Below are 20,556 nucleotides of genomic sequence, written 5' to 3'. Positions count from 1 at the left end.
CCCCCAATTTCATTTTAGTTTTTAATCTGTGTCCCGTGTAGGTTATACATCTCAGCACCAACAGATGGCGTACAGAGCTTGGGAATTCACAAGGATGTCACCAGGTGCAGCCCCAGCTGGTCCTTCAAATTGCCCCAGGATACAGGGTCTGGAACCACTCAGGGGTAGCCCCTGAACCACATGACCACATGTGATCCAGCCACACAGATCCCCATTAAGGACAGACCACACAATACGTTCTACCACATTTGGAAATTGAAATAACCATAGCGGCAAATATGGACCTTCTACTCTGAAAAGTACCAATTAGCCACCGTGCTTTGGAGTCGAGCTTTAGCCAGCCTGAAACACTTAACTGACAAGCAAAAGTTGGTTTCTCAAATTGGTTAGATTTAAACATCTGTTCCAAGAGGAAAACAATCTTAAACACTTAAAACCGTAGCTGGATATGGTAGTTAGCTCACACCTGTAATCCTAACATTTGGGAGGCTGTGACAGGAGAATTGCAGCAAGTTCAAGACCAGCCTGGGCTACATAAGAAGTAGCAGGCCAGCCTGCTCTGACCTGAAACCACTATAGCATGAGACCCTGTCCAAAGCCAAGCAACACAACAATAAAAAAAGAAACCTTTGTGCATAAACATATTTTGATTCAGATTAAACATAAGAATTTTACACTTAAAAACAACTTTAAAATTAGTTGTAGGCTATCATCAAAACTGCATTTAAAATTTAAAACTTCTTATAAGCCTTGCAGATCCCTCATACTATATTTTTTGGGCGATTTTGATAGAAAACATGTTTGTTTGTTTGTTTGTTTGTTTTTTAGACAGGGTCTCTCTACAGAGCCCTTGCTGTTCTGGAACTATGTAGATCAGGATTGCTTTGAATTCAAAGAGTCGCCTCCCACATGCTGGGATTAAAGACATGTGTCACCAAACCCTTTGAAAAAGCAGTTATTGAAAAAAAATTTTGTTTACCCCCCCTCTTTTTTTCTTTCTTTCTGTGTGTGTATGTGTGTAAACAAGCATTCGTGCAGAACACACATGCATGTACAAATACACACATACATGTGTGGAGTTCAGAGGTCAACTTTCAGGAGTTGGTCCTCTTCTCCCATTATATGGGGCACAGGAACTGAACTCAGGTCATCTGGTGTGACAGCAGGCACCATTACTTGCTGATCTATGTTGCTGTCCCCAGAGAACAATTATGGATGCTGATAAAAGACAATTATCTCAAAGTCCAAAGGATAAAATTTTTATTAGCGTGTTACTATTTTCTACTTGGAACCTTCCTCTCTTTGGCTTTTACTTAAGAGTACAGATGCTAGCAGGGAGGTGGACTGAGCATGCTCAGTCCTGAGCCCAGCTACAGAGAGTCTCAGAGGAACTGAGTGTCCTTTGTTTGCAGGGGCTTTGTTTCTTTCTCCTTTGCAGAAAGGCCACTGGGCTGATAGTGTCCTCTTAGCAAGTAAGCTTGCCTGCAGCTGCTAAGACAGCAGTGCCCATAAAAGTAAAAATAAGGTAGGGTGCTTGGGAGCCTGACCGGCCCACATGATCTCTCGGGGACAGCAAGGCTTCTATTTCGGCCTTATGATCGCCTGCGGTTGTAAGGGCAACGAGCAACAGCCTTACTTACTTGTCCAGCGACCTCATTTAGCTCAGGAGCGGGAGGTGTCAGTTGGCTCACAACAGCCCTTCAGGGGGTCTTTGTGTGTGTAGCCTTCTGGTTGGCCACATACCAGGCAGGGAAAGAGGCCAGGTCAGGGTCAACATGCTTCTATGTAACATGGGGGCGGGGGGTGGGTGGGTGAGAAAGGTCAGTTACCTGTTCAAAAGAATGCAGTCCGCTTTCTTTCCCCAGCATCACCATGTCATCCAGAATGGCTTTCTTCAATTCCTGAATTGAACCATGTAAGTGAAACAATAACACATTTCAAATCAGGGAGGGGGGGCGGTGCAGATAGAGGGAACAAAGTTTTGAATTAAGGTCAACCAGTGAGAGAGACACATAGGTCTCTTCTCTATTGAGGGTAACCTGGTGCCATGCCAATCTATACCTCTCTCCGGGAGAGAAAGGGAGGCAAATGGCCCAAGAGGTCACTGTGGGTGGGTTAGGGCATGCTTTGTTTAAAGTGGTCTGTTGGTCAGCGTGGAAGTGCTGTCACTCCTATGCAAGCTTGGGCTCAGGGCAGGGAGAGTAGAACCAGAGATGCCAGCCTGCATCTGCTGCTGAAACACAGAACAGCAACTCTCCCTAGATGTCAAGACAATTCCATGATGGAGCGGTGGGTGCTTTAATCGGAAAGAGCTGTGTACTGTTTCCATCTTATCTATACCTGTTAACCCAGTACACATGAGATCCACCTTTCCTTGGCAAGGGGCAGAGAGCCTGTGTTCACATCTGACTCTGCCATGAACCAGCTGTGTGGTCTGGGACAAATCACCTCCTCTTAGACAGCTCCCTTCCAAGCTATGGGGCAGTGGGGTTAGATAAACTTTGTGTGATGGCTCCTGGTCCCAAGAACCAAATGTTTTACTCTGTTTTTGTTTGTTTGTTTGTTTGTTTTTTGTTTTTAAAGAAAGCAGGGAGGTCTTCAATAACCACAAAAGGGCAAATCTCTGCTTTGGGGTTCCTACAATGTTTAAAGTAATACCAGACACATCTTATGCATTTAGATTTCACGGTCGTCAGCTTTTCTGTCCTCTTGTTAGGTGACTTATAAAATGCTCAGCAGCCTGTCGGGAGCCACCTTGGGGTACAGACCTTTTTCATGCAGAGTTCCTGATAGGTCCCTTCGATTCCTTTCTTCTGAGCCCAGGAAGGCATGACTTCAGGGTCAGGCACGACAATGCCAACCAAAAAGGCCTACAAAGCCCACCAGAAAAGCACAGTCATGATAAAGGCTTTTAGAGCTCTCATTTGTGGTCCAGCAGTAAAAATAATCTCTCGGCATTCTCAGACTCCACCCTTTCCTAAAAATAAGTCTACAGTTATGAAACATTTGTTCAGAGGTTATAAAACACTTCCACTAATGTGCTACATGGTCCTGACTGATCACGTCTGACATGGGCCTGATCAGTGGTTAAGTATTTGATTAGCTTGCCTGAGGCCCTGAGTTCGAGCTCCAGTTCCAAAAACCAAAAATTAAATACACTCCTACACACACACACACACACATGCACACTACTGATATAACCCCAGATTTTCATGCCAACCTCAGATCTGCACGTCTTGGAGGGTGCTAATCTAACTTGATTGATCCCAATTCTGTGAGCCCAAACATTTCCCAGAACTTCCAAACGACTTCCAATTTATTCATGAAGAACTGTTTTAAAGTTTTTGGTTATTTTCTTTAAAAGTGATTTAAGGTTTAATTATATAAACAAATATGCACAGGATAGAATAGAGTCAGTAATTCTGATACCATAGGATATCTTTTTGGTTTTTCTGACCGTGACCTAAATGATATTGACAGCAAATGTTTTAATACTGATAAGCAATATTATCATCAGTAACATTCCTTGCATTACTATATTAATTTACCTGCACAATTGATTTGCATATTAAAATTGAAACAACAGTGCTTATAGGGTGGGGTATCTCAGTGGTCTCAGTGGGAGAGTGCCTGCTTAGCATGCAGTAAGGCTCTGAGTTCAACCCACAGTAACACAGACACACACACACACACACACACACACACACACACACACACACACAATCAGGAAAGCAAAAATACTGAATTTTTACTTAATATCTTTTTTTCAAGAAAACCCTCCTTGGAAGTTAGTGGCATACAACTAAAAGTTAGTGGAAATGTCTATTTTTTGTCTTCAAGAAACTTGCTTGTCCTAACTGCAATTAACCAAATCCTAAGTAATTAAGATTTCTTCTGTGCTTTTGCTTTGAGGCCATGGCTGCACTCAAACTCAGGATCCTTTTGCCTCTGCATGCATCACCGTGCCTGGTTTTATGTGGTGCTGGGCACCCAGGACTTCCTGTTTGCCAGGCAAGTGCTCTGCTCAGTGAGCTAGATTCCCAAGCCCCATAATTTCTCACTTAGAAAGGATTTTTTCCTCTTGACTAGAAATGTATGGGTGAGTCCTGGTAGTTGACTAGAAATCAAAACGCAATCTGGAGGTTCTGGAGGGCCGGTATGCGCAGGAGCACTGGAGCAGCGGTGCTCACCTTTAAGCTGTCCCCGTGGACGTAGATTTGTGCCACAGGCTCACTCCGGATGTAGATGTTCTCGATCTTCTCTGGCGCAACATATTCCCCCTGAGCAAGTTTAAATATGTGCTTTTTCCGATCAATGATTTTGAGTGTTCCCTCCTGTGGAGTGGAACAGACAGCTTCCTAAGACAGCGCTCCTACTTCCAAGCTGGAGCCGCCCCTCCTCGGTGCAGACTTACCCTGCACACCCCACACCCCAGAGATGTTCTGCTCTTTGTCTATAGAGATGTTGCATGGGGCTTGATGGAGCCATCGCCCACCACAGGTAAGTGACATGCCAGTTCTGCTGGGCCCTGAGCATCCACCATCCCTTCTTCTGTTTGGGCCTTACCTGGCCTTCCTACTTCCCCAGCCACCCCCGCCCCGCCCCGCCCCGCCCCGCCCCGCCCCGCACCCCCCCCCCCCAAAGCAGACATTCAGTGCCTGTGCTCAGATCCATGTCCATCCCACCAGGGCTCCTCTTGCCCAGGCCCATGCTCCAGCTGCATCTCTTCCTCACCAACATCTCCAGATCTACTCTCTTTGACCTCACTAGAGTCCTTTGCCCCAGCTACGGCCTCAGACCCAGAGTGCCCTTGCCGTCTCCTGGTTGAAAGCAGGGTCCTCAGAGAGCCGGTGCTTCCACCCAGCCATTAGATCATCTCCCCAGCACCCACTGGCAGGGAGGATAGGGAATGGGTGCCGGTGCTAGTGGCCTCCAGGACTCTATTCACCTCACTGACCCTAGGACCTTTTTGAGTTTCTGGGGTGATGAAGTGACACATAAGTCATGAATGTCGTACTTTCATTATCTCTGGGAACAGTATACCAGGGATAGACATTTGTATGTGCTTACATTGCTGGCTAGATCTCTTCATGGGCGCCCAGACTTCATCGTGGTCAGTGACTCCTATCAGGCTGTGAAAATCTGTCTACCCAGGATATGGCTTCTCCTCTCCTCTCCTCTCCTCTCCTCTCCTCTCCTCTCCTCTCCTCTCCTCTCCTCTCCTCTCCTCTCCTCTCCTCTCCTCTCCTCTCCTCTCCTCTCCTCTCCTCTCCTCTCCTCTCCTCTCCTCTCCTCTCCTCTCCTCTCCTCTTCTCTCTCTCTCTCTCTCTCTCTCTCTCTCTCTCTCTCTCTCTCTCTAGGCCCATCAATCCTCACTTGTAGACTCCCTCACCCTCACCTCTTTTTCCTCCCCCCATGGAAACCTACATTCTGAGCAGACAGACCCTCCATGCCCACATCAACTCTTTGTTCCTCCAGGGCCAGAGCAATCTCTCCAGGAAAGGAAAAGAAAGCGGGTCTGTTTCTCTCAGCACTAGGGCTGGATCCCCTATGCTTCCCCTACACTAGCTTCTTTGGTCTTCATAGCCACAGCTGGCTGTTGTCACCTCTGCTTCTCTAGAAAGCAAATGAGGGTTCCTTAACTGATCCTCATTAGTCAGGAATTAGTTAACTCCTTCAGAAGCCACAGGACTAGGAAACAGAGGACGCAGGGTTGAGACCCAGGGCTTGCTGGATTAGAGGACTTCTGTTTTATCTATTACTATGAAATAATAAAAATTTAAAGCACAAATCTTCCTTAAACATAATCACTGCACATGGTCTTCTAGAAAATAGGACAAAAAAAAAAATAGGACATTACCCATCTGCTCATTCAAATAAGCTCATGCCAAGACCAGAGTCATCTTAGAGTAAAAATTACAGACTGATTTTGTTTGTGGATAAAAACAAAAAGGCACAACACATGGTTAGGCGAACAGTATGCAAGAAAGTCACATTGGAGCCACGATGAACTGAAACCACGAATGCACCATTAGCCTGACAGAAGAGACACAGAAAGAATAAACACTCATTTCAAATGGAAGGAAAATGTCAATGAAGATTAAGCCCTTATTTAGGAATGATGATAACTTTGGATTCTGACTCCATGGCTACTGGCTGCTGTTTGAGCACTCCAGCTGCTTCTCAGGAGTCTAGTCACTCACTTCCTGCCATGCCCTGAAATGGTGGCGGCTTCATTCAGGCTCAGTGCCTCAGATTTGAGTGTTTATTGTTCTGAGACATGTATAGTATTTCTTTATGAAGACACATATAGTAGCTTCTTTATGGAAAAAAAAATAGGAGCCAGGCATTATGGCACACGTCTATAATCCCAACAGTTGGGAGGTTGAGTTAGGAGGATGGCAGCACATTTGAGCTCAGCCAGGGCTATACACAGGGCTAAACAGAAAGACCTCTCAAGAACCCTATCCTCTTCCTCCTCCTCCTCCTCCTCCTCCTCCTCATCATCATCATCATCACCACCACCACCACCACCACCAATACATAAAAGCAAAAAATGATAAAATTGATTGCAGGGCCTCGAGTCTCAATTGTCCTTGGCTTATGGGACAACCTTCCCTCCAAGGGTGTCCATGTCCCACAGGCCTCTCCAGCCCCTCTCCTACACATCTGTGGGCCTTCCGTTGGAGCTGACTGTCTACTGATCCTGGCCTGACTGTCTCTTCCAGTCTCTCTTACCCTCTTGGCCTAAGAGAGAGAGACCCAGTGAGTGCCTGCTCTCTACTTCTTCCCTCAACCCTACTCACGCCAGAAATTAACATAAAAATAAAAATGCACATCTTCCCTGAGCAGAGTTCTTGTCCCAGGGAATATATAGGACTTGTCCTTCTCTGCTACACATATGAAGATTTCTTAAAGGCAAGCACACAGGCCCAAGCACAGGCAAATTGGCTCATCTGGCCCCAGAGCCAGGGAGGGCTCACATTTCTCATGTACCTGACAAACTCAACACCCAGATTCTAACCAAACAGTAAGGACCTTTCAGACACACAGAGAGGCCCTCTGGCTGAGTGACACCAGGCAAGGGCTGGGGTGTTGGCAATAGTGTTTTCCACTTCAAGGGATTTACATGAGTGTCTAATGCCTGCCAGGCACTGTGCTAAGTGATTTGTAGCCATGATCTCGTTTGTTTGTTCCTTGTGGCAACATCCAAGGCAGCATCCTATTGCCTTGTAGAGGCAAATAACATTATTATCCTCATTTTTTTTAAAATAAGGGAATGTGGACAAGAAAGATAGTTTAGTGAGTGAAGGCACTGGTTAAGGCTTGGGACTTGAATTTGATCCCCAAGACTGTCATGGTAGGAGGAGGGAATTGATGCATGCAAGTTGTCCTCTGACCTCATGATCACCATGAGGAGTACAGACACAGTCACACACACAGATACACAGAATAAATGAATAAATAAATAAATAAATAAATAAATAAACAAACAAATAAATAAATAACACGCATAGGTACACAGGAGAAGGGAAAAAGAAAGAAAAAGAGAAAGAGAGGGAGAGGGAGACAGAGAGAGAGAGAGAGAGAGAAAGAGAGAGAGAGAGAGAGAGAGAAAGGAAGAAACAAAGAAAGGCTGAGAGAGAGAGACTTTTTAAAATGAGAGAATGAGGCATATTTGTTTGGGCTAAAAATCTGGGAGCCATAGCCAAAGACTGCCATGAAGATTTAGTTTCATATTCTACAAATGAGCCAGGGTGTAGACCAAGAGAGGAGAATAGCTAGCTGTAGGACCCTAAAAGGCAGCCTGGTTCCTGGTTGAGCTAAGGCTAGAAACCCTGGTGACCCTAAAGGGACAGAAGGTGTTTTGCCCTGCTCCCAGAGAACCAGGCTCCTGGCATGAGGCCGCAAACCTCCATAGATTTGTGGCCATCACTCATGTAAGGACAGTGTCCCAAGCAGGCCTGGGGACCTCTGAGCCATCTCCTCAGACTGCACTCCCTTACCCCTGAAGCAGTGTCCCAAGGCTCCCCACAGCTTGAGGGTAAGCGTGGTCAAAACTTCCTGTCTCCTGTCTCCCTGAGTGGCCCGAGCCCTGTGGTGGAGTGGATGCGGGACCCCACTAGCCCTACATATAGCTTTGCTCAAAGTGATAAAAACAACTTCCAGAAGTGTCAAAGGAACTGAAGTACCCCTTATTCATCAACACCGAGTGTTTCCCTTTTCCAGCTGCCAGTCTCTTAGCTGGGGGCCAATGTCCCTTGCTGTGGTGGTTCGAATGATGAAAATGACCCCCATAGGCTCAGGGGAGTGGCGCTATTGGGAGGGAGGGCCTTGTTGGAGTAGGTGTGACCTTATTGGAAGAAGTGTGTCACTGTGGGTGCACTTTGGGGTTCCAGAAGCCCAAGCCAGGCCCACTTGCTGCCTTTCTTCTTGCTGTCTCCCCATCTGGATATAGAACTCTAAGCATCACATCTGCCTGCATGCTGCCACGTTTCCCACCATGATGGGAGTAAATCTCTGAACTGTAAGAGGCTCCTCAATTAAATGTTTTCCTTTATAAGGCTTTCTGTGGTCATAGTGTCTCTTCAGAGAAATAAAACCCAAACTACACGTTGACTTTCTCAAATCTGCTCCAAAATGTACCTCCTTCTAATTAGCCAGCAGCCTCCACAGACGAGTAAACCTTTCCTGGACTCCATGAGAGACCGGGAGTTGTTTTAAGGCCCAAGTTCTGCCCTCTACACGGGCCACTGTCACTGTCATTGGGGCAATGGGAGCAGGAAGCTTGGGACAAAGTTGGGGCACGTATGGACAGGTGCCCCCTCGGTGAACTGGTCTGCACACCCACCCATCACTGACACGAGTGTGGAGCACCAGCCTCCAAACCTACATACCGGCAGCCATTTCCCAATGTCTCCAGTGTGAAGCCAGCCGTCGCTGTCCAGGGCCTCCTTTGTCCTGTCCTCGTCTTTTAAGTAGCCTTTGAACACATTTGGTCCTTTCACACATATCTGTGGGGTTGGGGTGGGGAGGCAAATGGCATAGCTTTGCTCACTCGTGATACAGGAGATCCAACAGTGACAGACCATCAGTGGGCATGAGAAAGTGTGCTCTCCGTCTACTGGAAGGCTGCTGTGGACCAGAGGGTGTGAAGTGCCCCTCTGCTGTCCCTTGCCTTCCCTAAAGCAGTGTCTTCCCTGTGTTGGTTGTCCTCTCTTCATTTGCCACTTCTCCCTCAGGAGTCCCTGACCTTGGGCTCATGCTGTTTTGGGACACTCACCACAGATACTTGATGACTGGCTGAGCCTACCAGTGATGCTCAGGCCCCTGCTGGCTGGCAGGAAGCCTGACTCTCCATCCACTCCATCTACTCCCTAGGGCTGAGCAAGAACAGCTCAGCTTGGCCCACTTCATTTGGCCTATTTGATGTATGGCCGTGTTTCTGATAAGACAAGCTCTATTGTAGCAACCCATACCACAACGGGGCGCACATGTTGGGGAGGGAGTACTTCCTTTAAAGTCCAGAAATTAATGACTTTGCATGCAGATTTATCCCCACTGTCCTTTGCTTCTGCTTGGCTACATGTGACATCCATAGAAGCAAGGGTGACATCTGAACCTCACCTCTCCTTCTCCTTTGCAGGTCCAGTAGTTGAGTTCCTCTGCATCGACCAGCTTGATGTGGTTGCAGGGCAGAGGTGCCCCTACATGCCCTAGGACACCAGAACAAGGTGATGCTAGTTCAGTGGTTCGGTACCATGGTGCTTGACATCCCTGGGGGAGTCCCCAAGCATCCTGGTAGAGTGGAGCATGCCTACGATCGCAGAAGTCGAGAGGTAGAGGAAACAGTATCAGGAGCTCAAGGTCATTCTAGGCTGTGTAGTGAGTGGTTGGAGGCTAGCCTGGGCCACCTGAGGCTAGCCTGGGCCACCTGAGGCCTTACCGCTAACAAAACAAAACAGAGACAAAACAAAAATGGAAACAAACCCCCAGGTGGGTTAAAGCAGGGAGCTGTGGGACCAGAGTAACACACCTTTACGCAGGTGCTGGTGACAGGGACAAACTGAGGGCAAAACTAAACTCCGGGGAATGCAGAGTGTGAGCTCCACTTTCTATCTATTCACACATAGGGTTCTCTGTGTAGCCCAGGTTGTCTTGAAATTCACTACAGCACTCAGGCTGACCCCAAACTTGTGGTTCTCTGTGTCATCCTTACCAGTCTTGCAATTATGGGAAGGCATCATCATGTGAGATTTACATTGGTTCTTAATTTATCTACATTTATTAGTAGTGTGTGTGTGTGTGTGTGTGTGTGTGTGTGTGTGTAGGTCAGAGGATGGCTTGGAGGAGTCAGTTCTCTCTTTACATCATGTGGATTCTGGGGATTGTCATGGTAGTACAAGCCTTTACCTCTGAAACACTCACTGACCCTTATGTTTGGTTCTTACAGAGTGGGACCAGCATAATTGACCCAGCACAAAACTACACAGAGGCCCTGAGTAAGGTGGGAGTCTCATTCCACCATGCACATGGTTAGGAGGTTGTAGAGTGGTACCCACATCAAGACATTTTTCCAGCTGGTCATAGTGGTGCACAGCTGTAATAGGACATGAATGTTGAGGATCAGGAGATGGAGGCCAGCGTGCGTTACACGTGGACCATAAACTACAACCCAGAGTGCTTGCTACACTGCAGATTTGGACTGAGGTCTGGGATGAGGCATGAGGGTCTGCATTTCTCACTGGTACCTAGGCAGTATGGATGGCACTGTACTCAGTACTGCACTTAGGTAAGCAAGGAACAGAAAACCAGGATGAAGTTACTCATCCCTGGGGTTGGGGGGTGGGAATCAAATTCTAAAGTTTGGTGATCTTATGCACTCCAGCCACAAGATCCTATCGAAGTCACTCACTAGCCCTTGTAGTCTTTACCTCACATGATGGGAAGCAAATGGAGCGCTAGGTAGGTGCTGGCCAAGGTCCTGAACCAGACTGCCACGGGTATGAAAAAGAAGGCTGGGGCACTTGGGTTTCTCTTTTAGAAGACACATTGCTAAACCTGTTATGATATTATACAAAGAGACATCAGCTTTCTGACACCCAGCCTCCTAGGGTTTCCAGTAAGGATGAATTAAAAACTCAACAGTTTTAAATAGGACAGCATTAAAGATGGCATCCGAGGTAAGTGGGGTTAGAGTGGGCTCAGGGTTCTAAGTTTGATTCCCAGAAGCTACACGGTGGAGAGAACTGACTCATGCAATCTTTCTTCAGATATTTACATGTGCACTGTGAAATACACATGCTCTCTCACCCACACAAATAAATAAATAAATAAATAAATGTAATTTTTTAAAAGAATGAAAGTGCCTGAAAGGAATGCAATTCATGGAATGGTGACTTGGTATAGTGGAAACATACACACACACAGACACACACAGACACACACACACACACAGGCACACAGACACACAGACACACAGACACACATACACACACACACACACACACACACACAGAGCTAGGTCCTGGAGAAATGTCTCAGCTTGCTGCTCTTACAGAGAAGTATTTGGTTTCCAGCATCCACATTAGGCAGCTCAAAACCACCTGCAATTTTGGCTCCAGGGGATCTGATGCCCTCTTCTGGCCCCTATGGACATTTGGACTCAAGTGCATATCAGACAAACATATAATTAAAATTAAATATTTGTATAATTCTTTTTTAAAAAATAGTGAACACGACTTTCAAAGAGAGTTCCCAAAGAATATCTGTCAGTAGGAGAATGAGCAGAGAGTTTGTATGGGAAACAAGTAGCCTTCACCCAGCTTGAGTAAATGAGACAGGGTTCATGAAAAAAAAAGTCACTCCTTCTCTGGCTCAGTCAAATGCAGTTTCCATTTTGAGTTTACCTATTGTGTTTCAAGATCCTGTGAAATACTGTTGCATTAACTGGCTTTTTTCTTTTGCAAGCTCATCATTCCAAAATTTCCAGTCTGTATTTGAGCAAACGTAAGCACAGACAGTGGCCTCGGGGGAAGCATCCTAAGGAATGCTTTTGCTGAGTGCTTTCCAAGTTTGTTCAGTGCCTAGTGGAGGTCTGGTGATGGGTGATCCAAAAGCTAACTACTACAGACCTACTTCAGTCTGCCTAGGAGGAGGGATCTCCTCACACTGAGAGTGCACGGCCTCCTCCTTTCTGAGGTTGTCGCTGCCTTCTACACAAGAGCCCCATCCTTAAGACATGGTCCTCAGAGGAGCTGGAAACATGGCTCTTCTTCCAAAAGGGCTGGGGCTCAACTTCTAGCACCCACATACTGTCTCACAACCATCCATAATTCTAGTTCCAGGGGTTTCAGCACTCTTTTCTGACCCCAACAGGCACCACACACACACACACACACACACACACACACACACACACTGCACATATGTACATGCATGCAAAATACTCTACATCTTTTTTTAAAAGAGAGAGTTGTCTGTTACAAGTCACATTCAACTCATAGCCCCCTTCTTTTGTTGTATAAAGCAGTGTGGTTACATAGAATCTACAAAAAGCAACGTGCTGGTATTAGAAGCATTTACCACATGGAGTTCTAGCCTGTGCTCCACGATTTGCACAGCTTCTATCTATTAATAAAACCAAACCAAACCAAACCAAACCAAACCAAACCAAACCAAACCAAACCAACACAAACAGCAAACAAACAAAAAGCAGGAGGGCAAAGACAGACACTTGCTGCTGAGTTTAAAGACTCTCACTTTGTCCCAGAAATCCACACAATGAAAGGGGCAAACAAGCCCCTGAATGTTGTTCTCTGACTTCCACAGTGTGCCAGGGTGTGTGTGCACACACATGCACACATAACTAAGTAAATAAATGCAGTTTTAAATTACAAATAAAAATTTAAATCGGGGAAAGTACAAAAAAAGAAGTGCAAAAAATTACAACAAAGAAAACATTAGAGCCACAGTGTCACAATTCAGATAACCCCTGACACCACCCCTCACCACATTACCTCACATCCTGCCCCCTCCCTACCCCTATAAGCTCTCCTACCTGATGTCCAGTCCCCTGGCGTTGTGAAGGTACACCCAGCTGTGCATTCAGTTTGCCCATAACCTTCATAGACCTTCAAGCAAAATAGAAACCGTGATGTGGGCCACACTGCTTCAGAACCGTCTGGCGGCCCCTCTTGGCCAGCTCGCCTCCTGCTGACTGCGGCTCCCAGTGAGGCTGTGGAGATGTGTAGTGCCCTGGTAGCTGACACTGGCGGAAGTGAACACAGCAGGGCTGTGCTGCTACTTTTAACCATGAGCACTTAGGTTGTGTGGTTTGTAATAAAGGTTTCTGGCCAGTTTTTAGCCATAGGCTCTATCTTCATTTGGATAAATGCATACTCAAGATAAATATTCTAGGTCCACTACAGGTCTGATTTTATCTTTCGTGTTCCTCTCCAGGCCCTGGGGTTTAAGGCATCGGAAGCACTGTACATAAGAAACAGACATGTTTAGCTTCCCTTGAAGCCCTGATGCAGCCACAACACCGTACCCTGCCTCTGTAGGAAACTGACAGATTTTAACTGAATGGATAAATTAAGAGATGGTTTTGTTTGATTGTTTTGTTTCTTAGAGATAACCAAACAACAGCACACAGATGGGCTGTTCTTTCCTGATGCTCTTGCTTTGAGATGGGAGACACTTTGAAGGCTATAGAGAGCAGAGAGGCAGGGCAGTATGATACAGAGTCTCCAGCACACTAAGGATGCATTTAAATTTTTATCTTTAAAAACATATTTATTTCACATCTATGTGTCTGAGTATATATGTATGTGCACCATGTATGTGTGGTGACAGAGGAGGTCAGAAGAGGGTGCTGGTTCCCCTGGAACTGGAGTTGTGACCCACCAAGTGGTTTCTGGAAACCAAACTCAGGCCCTCTGGAAGACCATTAAGTATTCTTAACCATTGAGGCATCTCTCCAGCAGATAGAGATAGAGATAAAGATAGAGATACAGATATATAGATATACAGATATGTAGATACATAGATATATAGATATACAGTTCATCTGATTCCTTTTCCTTTTGCTAAATCTTCCGAGGTTCCAGGTAAAGGACTCTTATAGCATGGATATTCTTGGGGGTTCCTAAAAGGTGGCAAAGCCATTCTTGTTCTCTGTGACTGTGCGCTTTTCTTACCCACAGAGTGAAAGGCTTGGGCCTCTGGCATCTTCCTCTGTACCCGGCTGCCCAGCACACGTCCCACCACCCCCAAGGAAGGCCCGGGATGATGATACCTGGCACCCCAGAGCTGCTCGTAGGAATCCCAGAACCGTTGGTGACGCGGGGGCTGCTCCAGTGACAATCATCCTCACATGCCCACCAAGACTGGCCTGTGGGAAGAAAGAAGCTGCCAATGATGGTGACACACGAGATGGTCTTCATTTATGGTCTGCTTTCAACAGCTGGACCCTGGGTGCTAGAAGAGAGCCACGTGCTGAGGAAGTCGCTTCTCTTTTGTAATAAATGTGGCTAGTTGTCAACATAACCCAGTTTGTTCAATTCTGTGGCCAACTCTGAGTTCCATGATTCCATGAGGCAATTTTAATACCGTGCTTCTCCCTCCTTAAATGATTCATCTGCTTCTCCGTGCTCTCATTATTCACCGGGCTCCAAAACAATTACTTAAGACAATCTTCTCCAGCTCCAGCTTCCATTTTAATGGCATTGACTTTTTCTCATGTAGAAATCAATACCATGCTTTATTTACTATGTTCTGCAGGGGACAAAGGATACTTGAAATACTTTGTTTCTGAAAGTTGAGCCGAGAGAGCTTAAATATTAATTTTCATGGCTAAAAACAGAATAGCAAGAAGAAGACTGAGCTGATAGCACTAATGAGCGAGATTCCCAGGGTGGTGCAGGACACAGGGACTGTGGTGGTGACGTAGCTAGGAACAATTCTGGACTGGCCTGATTTGGGAGAAGCTGACTTGATAGGACAGGACACAAGGAAAGGGAGAGAGGACTACTGCTTATCTAGAGAGAAGTGAGTGCCGTTGGAAGCCCACCATCACCAGTTTACTGGGAATGGCGGGAGGAAGCCCAGGCCTCCAGGTCCCAGGGACATCTTCAGCGGAACAAAGGCCTGAGCACCAGCAAGGTGGAGGCCAAAGGACCTACTCTCTAAGGGCCTTTAAAATACATATTATGTATGTATATATGTGTGTATGTATGTATACATGTCCATATATATGCATGTATTTGTGTGTGTGTGTATGTGTGTGTGTGTATGTAAGTATATGTATATAATATTTTAATTAATTCTTTGAGAGTCTCATATCATATTCATTTCCCCACTCCTCCTGTTAACTCCACCAGGGTCCACCCCTGACTCACTCACCTCTCTCCCAACTTCCTGTTTTCTTTATGGTTTGTTTAATATCCTATGGGGTCCAGCTTATGCAGGCCATCGACGCATGGGTGTGAGGCCATCTACCAGAGTGTGGTCAAACCTAGGGATCCTTATTGGTAAGGATGCTTTTCAGCAGATACAGCACATCTCCAAAACTTATGGAAAAAAATCATGGCTCTAAAATTCCAGCAGCAACACAAGAGTAGTTTATTATTATTATTATTATTATTATTATTATTATTAACCATATTACAGGTCACTGGGCCATCTTCTCCATTTCTCCCATGAGATCACCCACCAGGCACAGTGCCACTCTGGACTCACAGACTCACTTCTTTACCTGAATCTTATTAAAGAAGAGTTCATCCCAGATACTATTGTTTCTGATGATTCCGCTCCGGACCTCTGCCTGCTTGCGCTTTGCTGCAAACTCCAGGAGCCAGCGCTTTAGTGAGGTGTCTGCCTGGTGGAAGATCTGAGGAGCAGAAACGGGAGACAGCAGTCAGGCAGGGCCTGATTACCTCCCTTCTAAACACACCCTCCAGGAAGAGGGCCCATGATGGCCAGCAGAGGACCAGTGTTCCCATGTACACCTGTGAGAGGTCGTTGGATTTGTACCGTAAAGCTGAGGGTTAATGCTATCAAGGGCCGGGCACATTTTGGAGATGGGAAGAAGATGGGGTAGAAAGAAAGCAGGGGAAGAGACAGGAGGGGGCGGGGGGAGAAGGGAGGAGAGGCAGGTCAGGTCTCTTTAACCAGAGTTTTGGAGACTGGAAGGAAACCGGAGAAGGAAGCGTAGGGAAGACTTGGGGAACACAGAAAGGAGGCTAGTTTTCAGACCTGGGTCGGAGGGAAGGAACCCCTTCCCCCGGAACCCCAGATTCCGTTCACACCAGCAAATGAGAACCTTCCAGTCCGTGGGACCCACCTTGTCATACATCCGATTCAGCAGCCGTGGGACCACAGGGAAGATGGTAGGGCGGAGAGCCTTCATGTCATCTGAGAGGAGGCGGATGTCTCCCTGGAAGAAGCCCACGCGCCCTCCGTGGCAGTAGACAACAGACTGGGGGAGAAGATAAGAAGGTGGGATCGCTTAGGGTGGGAACTCCTGGCTGCAGGCCAGAGCTATCCAAAGTTTTGCCCTCCATGGAGAACACCCAGAATCCCAACCCAGCTCTGACTGCTGCCATAAGACACTGAGTGGCAGGTGAGTGACCTGCCCACTGACCCACAACCTTTGTACCAAGTTCCAGCCAGGCCTAAGGGGAAGGTCAAGTGGAATGACACTGGAGTAGCCATTCTTGTGGATGCCTGCTCCTTCACACCCACTCTCAACCCTAGACATGAACTACCCCATCCCACCCTGGAAACTTGGGTCCTTAAAATGTTCTATTATCTACACTCCATAATGGATTTCCCAGAGACATCTCTGCAACTGTGGCATGAAGTGCTATCTTCCTTGGTTACTAGAGGTGATGGGAGACCAGGGGCTCCTGGCTGGTTCCTATGGGGCCAGAAGCACAGGAGGAGCCTTATCATGTGCTCTGTTCTTTAATGCCCAGGGCAGCTCTTTAAGGAAGGCAGTGTTCCAGCTATGATCATTGGTGGGGGAAGAACACAAGGCTCAGAAAGGTAAAGTGGCTTGCCCAGCTGCGTAAAACTAGTTGACGATAATGGCTTGCATTCTAATCCAGGCCCAATGACGCCAGCTCTCCCCACCAGACAGAGTAGAGATATACTTGATATACTTGAAAGATATCTTTTATTCACTGGCTGATCCTTTCAATGACACATGTGTGGGAAATTCTTCGACTCCACCGTCCTATATGGATTCCCTGCTTTGCTCTCTCCCCCCACCCCACCAAGAACTGTCTGAGGACCAGTGCATAGTCCAGATCTGTAGACTGAGAGCCATGACAGATGGATGCCGCAGCTTTACTGCTTCATTCTGGCCTTAAGAAGTTTGTAAGTCATGGAACAGGAGCATGCTGGCTATCAGAGCAGTCCCACACACAGCCGGGGTAACAAAGCACTTTTGAAGGTCTGTCATGCTCTTGGAACCAATGCCACTAACCCAGGTCCTCTCCCAGCTGAGGTGTGACTGTGAGAAAGGCGAGGTGAGTCTGGGTGTTTCCTGAAGCATCTCGCCTAGGGAGGACAGGTGGGGTGGCCAAGGTCCTCAGATCTCTCTGGCTCCCCTCGTGCTACCTTCTAAGAATACAGTCATTTTGGTCCTACTTCACACAACCGGCGGCCGGTGAGACCCTGCCGTTAAGTGTAGGTTCTGGGCACGGAGGGTAGCCTCCCTGATGCCGGGGGGCCTTACCTGCACCATGCGCTCAAACATGTGTGCTAAAGGCAAGTAGGAAAAGTGGACGTCCGCACAGGTCGGGGCCCACTGACTCTGCAAGAGAACACAGGGAGCCCAGGCGAGTCCCCGTCAGCCAGGTCGGAGGCTTACCTGGATCACTCTCTCAAACATGTGAGCCAGAGGCAGGAAGGAGATGAGCACATCGTCCTGTCTCGGAAAGATCACTTTCTGCAGGTGACGGGCATGGGAGACAGAAAGGAAAGAAACACTGACAGGAAGACAACGAGAGAGTCATCAAACAATAAAGAGAAAAAAAATGGCCTGGGGAAGGGGGAGGGGAAAGGGGGGAGGACAGAGAGAGGTGAGAAGAGAGGGGAAAATGATGAGAGAGAGGAGGAGGTGGGGAGGAGAGGTGGAGGAGGGAGGGAGGGAGGGAGAGAGAGGGAGAGAGAGAGGCAGCATGGGAAGCCAAGTGTTAGGTCGCAGCGCCAGTGGGTGTAGGTTATCTGCAGAAGCAAAGAGCCACAGGAAGCACATTTAAACCAGCAGAGCCAGGCTCCGCAGGGAAGTCTCCTCTCAGGACGGGCCTGCACCTCACTTGTCGTCTCTGTCTGTTGGTGTGGGCGCCAGCCCGGGTTCTCTCCTCTCCCTGCCCTTTCTGTAAGTAACATCTGCTGCCCTGGCTACCTGAGCAGTGTCACACAGTCTCAGTCGGCTTGATGGCACATTCTAGGCCTCGTGGAGAAAATGGCTCAGAGAGTCCTACATATCATTTATGCCAGCTGGGCTGAGTTGTGGGCGGGTGGCAGAGGAAAAGAGGCCAAGCCACAAACAGGTGGCCAGACGTAGCCTCCCAAGCCACCGCTTGGGAATCAGGCTGTTCTTAAAGGAGAATACACAAGCTGGGCACTATCCCACAGCTGTCTCCCAGATGGGACTGGTCCCAGAGACACAGGCTGTTCCGGCCAACAAAGGGTGGGGACTTCCTTAGTGGGATCTAACTGTTCTGTCTTGTCCTACAAGTCTTCACTCTCCTTTTGCTTTTGAGCCGGCTTGGACAGACTTCGGGATCTTGGATCATGACTCTGAACCTGATCTCAACCAGCAATCATGCCTCCGTTTCCCACCAAAGCATCTCAGCGTTTGAAGGATAATGCCCCACGGTACCATGTAGCACACACTCAGACCCTTTCCACAGTGGAGGAAGGGCCTGGCATTCCTTCTCCCGAAGGAAGCTATAGCACATACTCACCCCGCTTGGGACAGGCCCTCCTCCTTCCTTAACTGATTATAAATACTACCATGCTTTGGTCAGACCAAGAAAGCAAGCTTTTTGGACTTTGCAGTTACCTTTACGTACAGCCTTACAATTAGCAGCTGCCGCTGTTTCTCAGACTCTAGTAGTCCTTAAACACAAAACGGCCAAATTAAACCCCAGCCTGCTTGACAAACAAGTCACGGAGGCTTACTTCTGAGATAAAGGTGCACACAGGAGCTGGGAGGGGTCTCATTTTTTGAACTGAAGAATGAAATTAGGCTTACATGCTCCCCAACCCCCGCCCTGGGCTTTTAGAGTTTTTGATATCAAGTGAATGTTGGGGGATGGGTCATTTCCTCACTGGGGCTGAAAGCTAGTCTGATGGCTCATGCTTGTAATCCCAGCATCTGGGAGGCTGAGGCAGGGGCATCAGGTATTCGAGGCCATCCTGAAATACATAGTAAGACCCCAACCAAAAACCAAACCAAACCAAACCAGTATTAGAGGATAAAAGTGGTTGTAAAAGCGGGGCAGCCCTAGCAAAAACAAGAACTTCTTGCCTGCAAGCGGCTGCCCTAAAACAATGATGATAGAATACAGTTCTAACCATGCCCGTTCTGTGACCCTTGCATGGTGTTCATCTCAGGATGACCGTGAATACAGCCCAGACATTTGAAGACTAGAGAGTCATATGGTAATATTGAAAAGTTGACACCCTGGCTAGAATAACTGGAGGTGTGTCCTGAAGAAAGGCCTGTGTAGGAAGTTGGCTTTATTCACCTCTGTCACTTTCAGAAAGCCCGAGAAATCGGCCACCACGTTCCCGTGGGTGAGCATTGCACCTTTGGGGTTCCCTGAAAACAGAAGGCAAGAAAGGGTTTCATTAGGAGCCTGACAGTTATCCTTCGACCTTGACATATGAACCATAGCATGGCACACCATGACATGGTGGGGGCTACCAAAACCCTACACAAAACAAATAAGTGTTAAAAAGATTTAACAAGTTGTAAATGGTTAATTGAAACTAGATGTGGTAGCTTGCAACTGTAGTCTTGGTTCTATGAAAGCTGAGGCAGGAGAATTTCTTTGAGTTTAAGGCCAGCTTGGACTATAGGCTGAGACTCTGTTTTTAAAAGAGGGTGTTAATCTTATGTGCTATGTGAATTTTGCCTTTTAAAAAAGGGAGAGGGGAGAGAGAAGCAAAATTTGTGAGGAGAATTTCTTTGGAGAGGGTTACACTGAGTCTTCAAGTCCTCTCTCAATCCTAATCTGAAACCTAAGCTCACATAGATGTTAATAGGCTTCAGGGAACCCCATGAGAAGAGAGAAGAGACCAGTGATCACAAGCTAGTAATAGACCCAAAGGTAGGAGCACCCTACAATCAGGGTCAGGCTGAGAAGGTTGGAATGGATGCTGCTTTAAGAGGAATCTGTTTACCAGGCTGGTCTGCCAGGAGAAATGGAGCCTGCCTCCCTGTAATGGTTAACTTAGACAGGATCTCCTAGGAAGACAACCCTCAGGACTGCTCTATGAGGCATTTTCAGGGAGATCTGGCTGAGATGGGAAGAC

At 47.3% G+C, this 20,556-nt stretch overlaps 1 protein-coding gene and 1 long non-coding RNA gene across 12 annotated transcripts in view; one reads left to right on the top strand and one right to left on the bottom strand.

The window, feature by feature from the left end:
• The window catches only part of Acsl6 (acyl-CoA synthetase long-chain family member 6), a 60,952-nt gene that overhangs the window by 9,865 nt on the left and 30,531 nt on the right, over nucleotides 1–20,556 (bottom strand). For 5 of the 11 annotated variants that reach the window (XM_030245801.1, NM_001033597.1, XM_006532845.2 and 2 more), the window contains 11 exons: nucleotides 19,767–19,840; nucleotides 17,744–17,821; nucleotides 16,346–16,480; nucleotides 15,758–15,892; nucleotides 14,300–14,395; nucleotides 13,061–13,133; nucleotides 9,628–9,716; nucleotides 8,898–9,014; nucleotides 4,191–4,334; nucleotides 2,769–2,870; nucleotides 1,830–1,901 (listed from right to left, as the gene is read on the bottom strand). In XM_030245801.1, coding sequence (XP_030101661.1) covers nucleotides 1,830–1,901; nucleotides 2,769–2,870; nucleotides 4,191–4,334; nucleotides 8,898–9,014; nucleotides 9,628–9,716; nucleotides 13,061–13,133; nucleotides 14,300–14,395; nucleotides 15,758–15,892; nucleotides 16,346–16,480; nucleotides 17,744–17,821; nucleotides 19,767–19,840 — 1,115 coding nt within the window. Of the gene's footprint in view, nucleotides 1–1,829; nucleotides 1,902–2,768; nucleotides 2,871–4,190; nucleotides 4,335–8,897; nucleotides 9,015–9,627; nucleotides 9,717–13,060; nucleotides 13,134–14,299; nucleotides 14,396–15,757; nucleotides 15,893–16,345; nucleotides 16,481–17,743; nucleotides 17,822–17,878; nucleotides 18,235–19,766; nucleotides 19,841–20,556 lie in introns of all 11 variants that reach the window. The other 6 variants (NM_001033598.1, NM_144823.4, XM_006532844.1 and 3 more) reach the window with 3 other exon arrangements.
• Gm12224 lies at nucleotides 9,647–14,550 on the top strand. The gene is made up of 2 exons (XR_001780208.1): nucleotides 9,647–9,734; nucleotides 14,208–14,550. It is a non-coding gene; the product is annotated as a predicted gene 12224 (long non-coding RNA).

The sequence above is a fragment of the Mus musculus genome, chromosome 11 (genome assembly GCF_000001635.26).
Source record: "Mus musculus strain C57BL/6J chromosome 11, GRCm38.p6 C57BL/6J".
Classification (NCBI taxonomy): Eukaryota; Metazoa; Chordata; class Mammalia; order Rodentia; family Muridae; genus Mus; species Mus musculus.
Note: the sequence above shows the minus strand (reverse complement) of the source record. Positions and strands in the feature narration are given on the sequence as shown.